Raw genomic sequence first — 12,370 nt, 5'->3', positions numbered from 1 at the left:
ATGCAAATGTTAGCCAAAAGAAAGTGGAGGTATCTACAGAAATATTGGATAATAAAACAATCACTTCATAATGAAAAAAGGGTTCAATTTGCTAGAAATACGGAATATTTCTAAATTTTTATGTAATTAATAACATGGCCTAAACTATATTAAAAACCTGTAAAGCAATATTTGACAACACTACAAAGGAAAATAAATGTCTAAAATTTTTCAGTAATTGAGAGCACAAGCAAGCAGAAAAATTGGTAAGGACAGAGAAGATTTGAAAAAAACAATGAACAAATTTGACCTAAAAGAAGTATATAGAACACCATGCTCAACAACTGCAGAATAAACATTATTTTCAAGCACATACAGAGCATTTACAACAATTGACCACACACTGAGGGATAATGCAAGTGTTGACTAATTACACAGGACTGAAATCATATGGAGTGTATCCTCAAACCACAATATAATTGAGTTAAAGAGAAATAACCAAAAGATAATTAGGAAAGCCTCCTATATTTTGAATTAAGACACATTCTTCTAAATAACCAATGGGTCAAAGAAGAAATTGTAATGGAAAATAGAAAATAGCCATGATACCCTTTTTTTTTTTTAACAAAAGATTGGCACCTGAGCTAACATCTGTTCCAATCTTTTTTTTTTCTTCTTCTTCTTCTTTCCCCCAAAGCCCCCCAGTACATAGTTGTACATTCTAGTTGTGAGTGCCTCTGGCTGTGCTATATGGGACACCACCTCAGCATGGTCTGATGAGTCGTGCCATGTCTGCTCTCAGGATCCCAACTGGCAAAACCCGGGGCGGCCAAAGCAGAGCGCATGAACTTACCTACTCAGCCACGGGGCCAGCCCCCGCCATGCTACTCTTGAAGAACAAGATTGGATGACTTATTTTACCAGATATGAAGGGTTATTTTAAGCTACAAAAATTAATGTTGTGTAGTGTTGATGTAGAAAATAGACAATAAAATAGAACAGAATAAGAACTCCAGAAGAGCCCAGAGCACTAACCTCACGCTGGGATAACTGGATACCCACATGAAAAAAAATTAACTTGGACCATTACTTCACTCAAAATTTAATACCAGGTAGACTTTATATCTAAATGTAAAAAGAAGAACTAAAATATTTTGCAAGATAAATAGGAGAAGCTCTTCATGACCACAGAGTAGGGAAAGATTTCTTAGATATGGTACAAAAAGTACTAACTAAATGGGGAAAGATTTGGTTTGACTTACTATTAAGCGAAAGAATTTCTGTTCATCAAAAAGACACCATAAAGAGAGTGAAAAGAAAATCCACAGAAAAGGAGAAGATACTCATAACACATAAAACCAACAAAGAACTAATCAGCAGAATATATAAAGAGATCAAGGAGAAATAGACAAAAACCTAATTTTAAAATGAGCTAAAACTTGGATGATTTCCCAAAATGTAAATTCAACTGGTCCACAGTCTTTAGAAAAACTTCTAAAACTCAGTAGTAATCACAGAAATGCAAAAGCAAACCATAACAACACGCTATTACATATTCAGTAGATTGCTAAAATAAAAATTGGCAATTCCAAATGTTAGCAAGAAAGCAGAACAAAGAGAACTCTCACAAATCTGATGTGAGTGTAAATTGGTACAAACATTTTGGAAAGTTTGCCATTATCTATACTAGTTAAAGGTAAGCATACCCAGTAATATAAATCCTAGATATATACTCTCAAGAAACTTATACATATGCAGCAGGATGCATAAGCAAGAATGTTCATTTCAGCACTGTAATGGTTGAAAAACTGAAAACCCCAAATTTCAACAATAGAATGGATAAATTGTGATATATTCATGCAATGGAATACTCTAAGCAATGAAAATGAAAGAACTCCACCTCCACACAACATTGTGAGTGAATGTTACAAGCAAGGATAAGAAAGAGAAGCAAAATAGAAGTGAATACATATAGCATGATTACACTTACATAAAGTAAAAAACAGGCAAACTAAATTACATTCTTTAGGGATGCATACAACAGATGGTAAAAATTTAAAGAAAAGCAAGGAAGTGATTACCACAGAAATCAGGATAGTAGCAACCTCTAGGAACAAGGGAGGGAGAAATGATTTGGAAAAGGTTGAGTGGTTGTTGGCAGTGTTTTACTTCTTGACCTGCGTTCTGGTTATATAGGTCTTTATTTTTTATAATTGGTTATTATACAGTACATTTTTATGCTATACTCATTTTTTATTATGCATGCTATTTCATAATTTAAAATGGTTTAATAAGAAGGAGATTGATTAGAAAGAGGGCAAGAATGAAACGAGAAATACCTGTTGGTAAGCTCCTGTGGCTGTGTAGACAACAGATGATGACTATTTGGATTAAAACGGTGGCAGCAGAAATGATGAAAATAGATTAATTCAAGATGAGTTAGAATGGAAAGGAGTTGCTGATAGATTGGACTTTGGGAACGAGAGAAAGAGGAGATCGCAGATGGCTTCTAGGTTCAGGCTTGAGCCACTTGGCAAAGTGGTCCAGTGTACCACGGCAGGGATGATCGGGTGGGGGAGTGGAAAGAAAGTTTGAGACACATGGTTGGGAGAGGGAATCATAAGTCCATTTCTGGATGTTAAGTTTAAGATGTCTGTAAGAAGTGTAAGTGGAGCTATCAAATAGGTCACTTAGTATAGGCATCTGATGTTCAGAGGATGGTCTGGATTGAGACATAAATGAAGGAGTTAGTGGCATCTCTATAAAATTTTAAACCACAGATTGGATAAGATTATCCAAGGAGAGAGTGTAGAAACAGAGGCAGGCTCAGGATTGAGCTCTGAGCAAATACAGCATTTTAAGGATGAAGAAGAGAAATTAAGAAGTGAGACTGAGAAGGCATGAGATAGCAGGAAAACAGAAACTATGGGTCCCAAAGAGGAGAGTTTTAAGAAGGAGGGAGTGATCAACTAGTTTTGAAAGGTGGAAAAAAATCACAATGCTTTTGGATTTAGCAGCATCGTGATCACTGGCACCCTTGATCAGTGTAACTTCAGTAGAATGATAGAGAGACAGAAACCAGATTGTGGTAGGCTGGAGTTTGAACAAAAGCTGAGAAAGTAGACACAGTGTATGTAAACGAATCTTTTGAGAAGTTGGATTATGAAGAATAACAGAGAGATGGAGCATTACAGGGCAACGTGGAGCCAAGGGGCCTCAGTCAAGGACGTTGATGAAAACGATGCAATTGAACGGTTTTTTGGTAATGCCAGAGAAAGAAAAACAAAGGCAACACAAAACACTCACATTCTCTGAGGATGTATAACGCTGGTTCCTAGCTCACAGATTCCTAAACTTGCTAATCCTGTAAAGTAAGTTTCTATTAAGCAAGATGTCCATACTTGATTTTTTTTTTTAAACAATAACAAGGAAACTCTTAGGGTTGAGCTGAAAGGAAACTCAGATATTTTCTTTCTAAAAAAATAAACATAAAGATACATTTTTAATTTGTGAATTGTATAAATTGTCCATTCTGACACTTAACATCTCTTCCTCTTAGGGAATTCTTCTTTACAGCACATTGAAATCTTTCACACTGCGGTTATAACCCATATACTCTCACGCAAATGCTTTCAACAGAGACATCAAGCTATCAAAAACTTTTGACACACATTAATGAATAATAAAGTATATAATAAAAGCCCTTATTAATAAACCAAAGAAGAAGTAAATATGTTACACAGAGCATTACCTGTTGACTTGCTTTCTTGATTTTTTTTTATATTTGTTGGTAAAAAGTGAGGGCTCACATTTAACTTTTCAAAATCAACTTTTCTAGGTTTAGGCTCATTTTTGGAGGCGTACCTGGAAGAAATAAAATTAACCCAAATTAAAATAATCAGAAAATCTACAAAACTAATTTAAGAAATAAATTTGGAGAAATGCGGTGAAGTCCCAGTTAGATAAATTTAGATGTCATCTTAATACTATTACAGTACAAAGTGCAAAGATTAGGGCTGATAAAGCAGGAGCTGCAAATATTAGTGACAATCACTTGAAGGAGAGAGAGACAGGAAACTGCTGCTGTCACAGGATTGAGGGCTCTCCAGGAAACTGTCATTCACAAGCTGGTTAACCCTTTAAAAAAATATGCTGGAAATTCATTGAGTAGTGGGGACACTGCCAGGCCCGAGTCAAAGTGGTGGGATATGCAGCTAGGTTGGCCCAGATACCAGAATAGTACACCATACAGGAGTACAGCATTTATTCATTGTAAACAGGAATTTTTCTCCATGAAATGCTCTAACTGACTTTTGGTGGTATGTAAGCAAGTTAATGGTATTATATAATTAATGATATTTCTGACCTCGAAGTGCTGGAGTAACGCATGACTCAGTCCTCAGTCCTCAGACACTCACCCTTAGCTGATATCTTCCAGTCCCACATCTTTAAATATTAGCTATAGGCTGATGTCCCCAGATTTACAGTCTAGACCCCAAACCCTTGCCTGAGCTCCAACTGCTACATGACTTCTGCAGTTAGGTGTATTATAAGCACCTCAAATTTATATCCAAAGTCAAATTCTTGCTTCCACCTTCTTCCCAATCTGTTCCTTACCCACGTTTCCCCATCGCCATTTGAGGCTTAGACCAAAAACTCTGCGGTCTTTTTCTTCCTTCCTTTTTTTTTTTTTTTTTTTTGTTGAGATGAAGGTTGGCCCTGAGCTAACATCTATTGCCAATCTTCCTCTTTTTGCTTGAGGAAAATTGTCACTGAGCTAACATCTGTGCCAATATTCCTCTATTTTGTATGTGGGGCATTGCCAAGCACGGCTTGATGAGTGGTGTGTAGGACTGCACCTGGGATCCGAACATGAGAACCCAGGCCACCAAAGCAGAGCATGCAAACCTTACCTCTATGCCAGCAGGCTAGCCCCTACCCTCATCTTTGATTTCTCTTTTTCTCCTTGTCCATTCCCAATCTGTCCGCAAATCTCACTGGATTTTAGAAATATATCCCAAATCCAACCACTTCTTTCCTCATCACTCTCACCCTAGTCCAGGACCCCTTCACCTCTCATCTGAACTACCTTTACACATCTCTAGCCTTCTCCTGGCCGTTCTCTCTGCTATCATTCTTGTCACCAACACTCTATTCTCAATGCAACCGTAGTGACACCTGTAAAATATAATGTGATCGTCATTTCCCTCCAATTGTTTCCTTATCAGACTCAAAGAAAATTCAAAATTCTCACGGCAAAACGGAAGCTCTCCCCCCACTTCTCATGTTTCTAAGTAGCAGAACTTCCTTGGAGCGCCCCTCCAGGCCTCTCTCCGTGCACCCCCTTCACGCCTCACCTCCACGTGGAGGCAGAGTGAACCTGCTGGCTGCTCGGTTTAAGGAAAGGAATTTATGCTCCCACTTCAGGACCTGGGCACCTGCTCTCCCCTCTCCCTGTGATATTCTTCCCTCAGGTTCTGACAGGCTTACTCCCTTGAGTCAAATTTCCACCTCTTCAGAAAGGTCTTTTCTGCCCTCACCTCCCGTTCTAAAACAGTAACCCCTGTCATCTTAATCCCTCCAATTTACTATATTTTCCTTCGTAACATTCATCACTAGTGGATCTTATACACTCATTTATTTAGCTTATTATCTGTCTCCCCACCTTATCCTAGAATATAAACTGAGGGCAGAGTCTTTATTTGGCTCACTGTTGTATCCCTAGCATCTAGAACAGTGACTGGCACATAGTACACGTGTAATAAATATTTGTTGAATGTATGAATTGTTTTGGTAAATTTTTATTGAGCTTTCTTATAATCCTATAATTTCTAATGAGTTTTCAGTTTATTCCCTTTGGGTTTTTCAGCAAACAATCATTTAATCTTCACAAAATAATTTATCTGTTCCTTTCAAAACATGTAAATTTTTATCTTATGTTCTTGTTTAACATCATTGACAAGCACTTCTAGAACAGTATAGTATTCTAGTGAGAATGGCATCCTTCTGTTTCTAATTTAAACGGGAATGTGTCAGGGGTCCCACCCTAAGGATCGTGTTGGCTACGTAGTCTTGTTAGGAGGTACTTTTTCATCCTTATCTTACTAAGGTATTTTTTCAAATACATTTGCAAAACATACAGAGCTGTTCAGATACGGGTTTCCTTCTGATGGACCGAAGAGCACAGGTTTGGAGATAGACCCGACTTTGATTCTAGACTCTCACTATGCGAACTTCTGCAGAATATTGAGTTTCTCTGAATCTCAGTTCCTCCTACGCCAAATGAGGGTAATGCCTATCTCATGGGGTTCTTACAAGAATTCTGTAAAATAAAGTTTAGGAATTGCTTATCAAAATGTCTGGGACATAGTAAGAGGTCAATGAGTGGTACTTTCTATTACTCTTGAAATTTACTCCACTTGGTCACAGTGGAGTAACATTTATCTAACATAGTGTTGGATTCCGTTTTGTTAATATAGTGAGTTACTGAGTGGTGCTTATCCATTAACTTAGACTTGGTGACCAGGTGACTTTTTACTCTACAGCTGAGTGAAAAGGAGCATACCCTGTACCCTACAGAGATCCACCAATATTTGGGGCTAGATGTTCCGCCATGACGCCAAATAGCGGAAAACTGTAGCGGGGGGAAAAGAAAAACATCAGAACTACAAGTCATTGACCCCAGAGGGTCTGCTGTGGCTTTTCTCTCTCTTCTCAGTGTGGGAGGGCTCAGCGGTGCTTTCTCCACCAGGCTGAGTAATCGCTCATAAATACTGGTGCCTGCAAAAGGTGGAGTCTGCCATCTCATTCCTCAGTTTCACAGCTGTCAGCACATTTGCTGATCTGCCCTGTGTCTAGCTAGCTGAAAAGAAATTTGGAGAGGGTGGCGTGAGGGGGTAAGGGTAAAGCACACTGCATCCCACTGTTTGGCATGGCAAGGATGCTTGGGTTTCTTGGGGGGCCAAAAGGACACTGAGGTGATAACTAGGCTTGGGCCATTTTGCTGCTACCCCACCCGGATTGCTAACTGCCAGGCTCGAGATCCTCAGCAGAAGAAGCTGTGGAATACCCTGGAGAGCATAGGAGTGGAGGGAGAACTTGGAGAGGCATAGCTGAAGGAGGCTCTTCTCACGTGTGCCCCGCTAAGGAACTAGGCTTCTTTTTTTTTTTAAACTTTTTGCAATTTTAAGAATTGCAACTTCTTGAGGGCAAGCACTATGTCTAATATAGAAATTCTGAGGCTCCCTCTCCCTTGGGGCAAACACCCTCTCCCACCCTACCCTCCCTCCAAATGCCTAAATGGGGTTACTACATAGTGAACATCCAGGAAAAGCTTTTTTTTTTCTTTTAAATTGAGATACAATTGACATATAACATCGTGTTAGTTTTAGATGTACAACCAAAGATTTGATATATGTATATATTGTAAAATTATTACCACAATAAGTTTAGCTAATACCCATCACACGCTGGCATTAGCACATCACTACTCCCATGCCAGAGGAAAAAGAGACTAGAAGAGGGAAGAGGAGGAAGAGTGCTGGAGGAAGACCACGCCCACCTCCCACGCACAGCTGGGGGAATCAAATTTCTGGCCACACCTCTCTTCCATTTCAGCTCCTCCAACGTTCTAGATTGGCTTGTATGGGGGAAGGGAAAGCCTCAAGTGGTATGTGGGATCAAAATACCAAATTAGACAGGTTTTTCATAACCAAAATGATCAGAGTAAAATTGGAGAAACATAAAACTCTTTTATGTTATATGCTCCTGAGTTGACAATAGGCAATGAAACAGTAAAACTAATATTTTATTTTAGTTAAAGAAAAATTCTTTTTATAAGTGAGATTCAGCAATGGTTTTATATTCTTGTGGTCAGACTTGAGGATCAAGGCTATCTTTACAAAATTAATTGGAACGACTCCATCTTTGTCTATGCTCAGAAACCATTTAAAGAGTTCTTTGAATATTGACAAAACTCACCTCTGAAGCAGCTTCAAGGTGGTGTTTCTGTAAAAGACAGTTCTTTTGTAAAAGATTGTCAGACGTGCTACCTTTGCAAAATGCTCTTAAAGATTCAGGGTGCTTATGAGAGGAAGGCCAGAGTTTGGTGGAAGTACTAAGAGATGACAGCTTTTCTTTTGGTCCTTCAATAAATGCATACTTAACATGATTTATAGGAAATAAATGGAGGCTGGCCCTGTGGCCCAGTAGTTAAGTTCATGCGCTCCGCTTTGGCGGCCCGGGGTTTCAGTGGTTTGGATCCTGGGTGTGGACCTAGCACCGCTCATCAAGCCCTGCTGAGGCGGCGTCCCACATAGCAGAGTTAGAAGGACCTACAATTAGAACATACAACTATGTACTGGGGGGCTTCGGGGAGAAGAAGAAGAAGAAAAAAGATTGGCAATAGATGTGAGCTGAGGGCCAATCTTTAAAAAAAGAAAGAAAGAAATGGAACTAAGTCCTGGATATTTGGTTTATAAGATTAAATATACACAAAATCTGTGGTCAACTGATCATGACTTTCTTTTCTAGTTTACATAGTCTCTTGTCATGTTGTTTTCTTTCTTTTTTTAAATTTTATTATATGGATTAATTTTGTGGGCTTAGTTGAGGTGTAACTAAAATACAGACCCTGCTGCCTAGAAGCAGATAGACCCACAGGACAGAGAAAATGGGTCCACAAATACATTCCTTCTAGACTCTCAGGTACCTAGACAAGGGTGTCCTATTACTCACTGAGGAACGAGCCACCATTACTTTTACCACTTAGTTTTCAAGGATGGTGAAAGCTTCTGTCGTTCTACTCTCAAGCTTCTTCCCTAGAAATAGATGTGAAGAACCGGGAAAGGTCTGAGATTTGACCCTACTTACAGGCTAACAAGTCAGCCTGCTACACTTTCATACATGCTGGCAGAAGACACAAAACTCCTGGGTCAGGGACAAAAGACTATTTATTGCTCACAGCAGTAGGGGTAGTACCTTCTGTGCCAGTTCTCTGAGCCCCAATTCAACAGGGCAACAAGAAGAGGGCCAGATGACATCTGGCACACAGCGGGTTTTATTACAGGAATGGAATCCTGAGCTAAGATAACCCAACAGAGAGTAACATAGCTGCTCGTGCTCAGAGGAAGGCACTGTCTGTCTTCCAAGGCTGTTCGCTATACAAACACCCTTGAAAAGATAGTAACAAAGGCAGCCAGCGGCTCTGCTCGCAAGATGTGCAGAGATACAGGAGACCCATGGAGAATTTTCTCCCAACAGTAGGAAGAAGGAATGGGAAGGATAAGAGCCTAGGAATAAACACTGTGTTCCTAGCACTGGGTTCTCAAAGAATATAAGGGATGGAACCTGGAATTATAAATGTGATGGGTTAATTCACTGACATAAAATCATAAATCTGTTTTTTGTAAGTTGTATTAGTTTGGGACTGCTTATATATACATATATATATAAGCACATATATATATGTGTGTGTGTTTTTTTATTCATCCCCCTTCCCTCTCCTCTTTTTTGGTTTTATATTTAGAAAAATTCCCTGTGGAACTATATCCTGTTGTTAAAAGGAATATAGGCGAAGGCCTTGATTTTGCGCTGCATGGGCCGGAATTGAAGGAAGGTTGCTAACGTCCTGGGATGGGTCACTGAAGTGGCGCTGGACAATAAAGGAGCAAATCCGAGAGAAGGGCCCAGCTCAGATGGAGGCAGGGCGGTTGCTCTAAAAACTGCCCCGTCCCAACTGGCAATCTCTTACAGCCTATTCCCCTTGTCACACTTTATGTTTTTATAGGACAGCCACTTCGAGATCAAAGTCCAGAGCTTCATTCTGGCCCCATGGGATAATTTCAAATATGTTTTTGTATAATAAAAATACCCAGTTTGAATCTTCATTTTATTCATACTTAATTTTAATTTGGGTGAAATATTTCTCCAGGTAGGTTTCCTTGAAAGAATACATAGGTAGATTACATTCTAAAGTCTTTCATGCCCAAAAATTTGTCTCTCTTTTAGTCTCACATATAAATGAGGATTCATCCAAAGAGAGGATTCTTGGATTGCCATTCCGTGCAAAAGTTGAAAATGGTTGGCTGTTTTCTAGCCTCAGAGATGCAAAGGAAACTCATTCGATTTCCTTTCCTTTGTAATTAACTGATTTTTTTCCTGCCTTTGGAATTAAGTAATTTTACCATAAATTTAGTACTTGGTAATCCTTTTGATCTGAAAATTCGAGTCTATCTTCAAAATAAAGGCATTCTTCCTAATATTTCCTCATCATCTGTTTCTCTCTCTCCTGATTTATGTGTTAAGTATATTCACATATTGAGTATTCTGAAACTGTACTACGTATCTCTTTTCAATCTGATTTCCATATTTTTTTTATTTTTGTAAGATTATGCCTCGATTTGGTCTTCTAGATTATCAGTCCAGTTTTCATCTGCATTCTATTTTCAATTTTCCCTACTCAGTTTTTGATTCAGAATACTTTTTTTTAAATCTCTCTTTTCTCTGATTATTTCTGTCCTTAAAAGCCATATTTTCTAAAGTTTTGTTTTCTGCCTCTAACTCTGCCTCATTCGGAGTCGCCTGTCCTGACCGTTCGGCCTCCTCTCCCTCCTTCTTGCGAGTCCCCTTGGATGACCCATGGTTGCTGTCTGACCGCTCGCTTCCAAGGCTGTGGGCTCCTGCAGCACCTGCACAGGTCGGGCTCTTTGGGACTCAGGTCGCATCAGGCGGTGAGAGCCAAGATTTTTTTGCAGTGGATCAGTGGCAAACAAGCTGTCATGCGAGGGTTTCTTGATTGAGGGAGGGAGACACAAAGAAGCCTCTGGAAATGGTTCTCAAACTTCCAGCTGCATATTAGAATCATCCGGGGTGTTTGGAGATAAACCCACGTGCCCAGACTCTTCCCCACTAGTTACACCGCAGTCTCCAGGGTAGGGCTCGGCATGTTTCTCAAAAGCTCTCAAGTGAGCAGCCACTCTTGAGAAGCCCTGCTCTAGAGTCTCAGGTTTCTGCAGGGCTGAGCAACAATCGGAGTCCTCTTCCAGCTGCAGAGAGGAGGAAGCATCCAGCTCAATAGTGGAGCTCCCCACAGAGAGCGGGAGATAAGGCTGTCCCCTTCCCAGAATCCTCATGGGGCCTCAAAGGAGCCTGTGCCCACATCACTGAGAAATTGTGTGGGTAGCGAGCAAGGCATCAATCTGTTTCTACTCACATAAATGTCTCCCCTTCACGGTTCCTGCTCCTGCCCTGCCCCACCCCACCCCACTTACCTATTATAAGTCACACTTTACCTAAGTCACTTGGAGTATATGACCTGCATATTAAAATCAGGGAAGAAAGAATTTGGCCAATTAAATTTCACTATTGGCTGCAACTGTATTCTCTATTCATATTTACTCACCTTTTCTATATGTAAGTTTATCCTGTCATAAAAATATTTCTAAAAGAAATATTGGCAGGTCTCAATGTGGATTTATTTTTAAGAAAATAATTTTTCTCATGAGAAGCCCTTATTCATCTAAAGGAAAAATATTCTTAATCTGTCTACCTGCCCCTAACTTGTGTCCTATTTTGTCCCACTTTATAAGTGGTAAAATTGCCACTTTCAGCTGATAATCCAGCGCTGAATGCTTAGGTAATGGAAAAATCACTTTGTCTCTCTTTTAAAAAATTCTTTGTTTCAGGTAATTTTTTAAAGGGACTTTTGTTAAAATGAGTGTGGCTCTTTCATAAAAGGTCCAACTAGGAAAATTTGCAGAGAAGGGTACGTTTGGTTTTTATTGAGAAATCTTAAAGACTATATACAAATTAAAGGCAAAAGACTGAGAGACATTTTGGAATAATTATAAAACTCTCTGCTTATCAGGAAATTAATCCTAGGAAGATCCTTCTAGCAAATTTTGGGTATTTGAGGAATACCTTTATCAGTCCCCATTTATCTAAGAAAAATGCAGAAATCCTGAGCTAATAGTGTCATGGAAGAGATGTCTCTGGGAGTAACTGAGAAAGAAATCTTAAGAAATTTTTTTTGTGACAAAGATTGGCCCTGAGCTAACATTTGTTGCTAATCTTCCTCTTTTTTCCTGGGGAAGATTGTCACTGAGCTAACATCTGTGCCAATCTTCCTCTATTTTATGTGGGATGTACCACAGTGTGGTTTGACGAATGATGCTAGGCCTGCGCCCAAGATCCAAACCTGCAAACCCTGGGCCACTGAAGTGGAGCACACGAACTTAACCACTATGCTGCTGGGCTGGCCCCTTTAAGAATTTCAATGGTTCTCAATCCTGGCTTTATGTAAGAATCATCTGGGGAATCTTAAAAATAGTAATGCCTGGGCCCCATTCCAAACTAATTTAAGTAGAATACAATATTTTAAAGGTCCCTAGGT

The 12,370-nt window shown here is 39.5% G+C and overlaps 1 protein-coding gene across 1 annotated transcript in view; it reads right to left on the bottom strand.

The window, feature by feature from the left end:
• Window positions 1-12,370, bottom strand: part of C5H1orf141 (chromosome 5 C1orf141 homolog) — a 53,581-nt gene that overhangs the window by 22,408 nt on the left and 18,803 nt on the right. Inside the window, 1 exon segment of the mRNA XM_070267500.1 lies at window positions 3,731-3,843. Within this exon segment, the coding sequence (XP_070123601.1) occupies window positions 3,731-3,843 (113 nt within the window).

Source organism: Equus caballus, chromosome 5, assembly GCF_041296265.1.
Source record: "Equus caballus isolate H_3958 breed thoroughbred chromosome 5, TB-T2T, whole genome shotgun sequence".
In the NCBI taxonomy this organism is placed as follows: Eukaryota; Metazoa; Chordata; class Mammalia; order Perissodactyla; family Equidae; genus Equus; species Equus caballus.
Note: the sequence above shows the minus strand (reverse complement) of the source record. Positions and strands in the feature narration are given on the sequence as shown.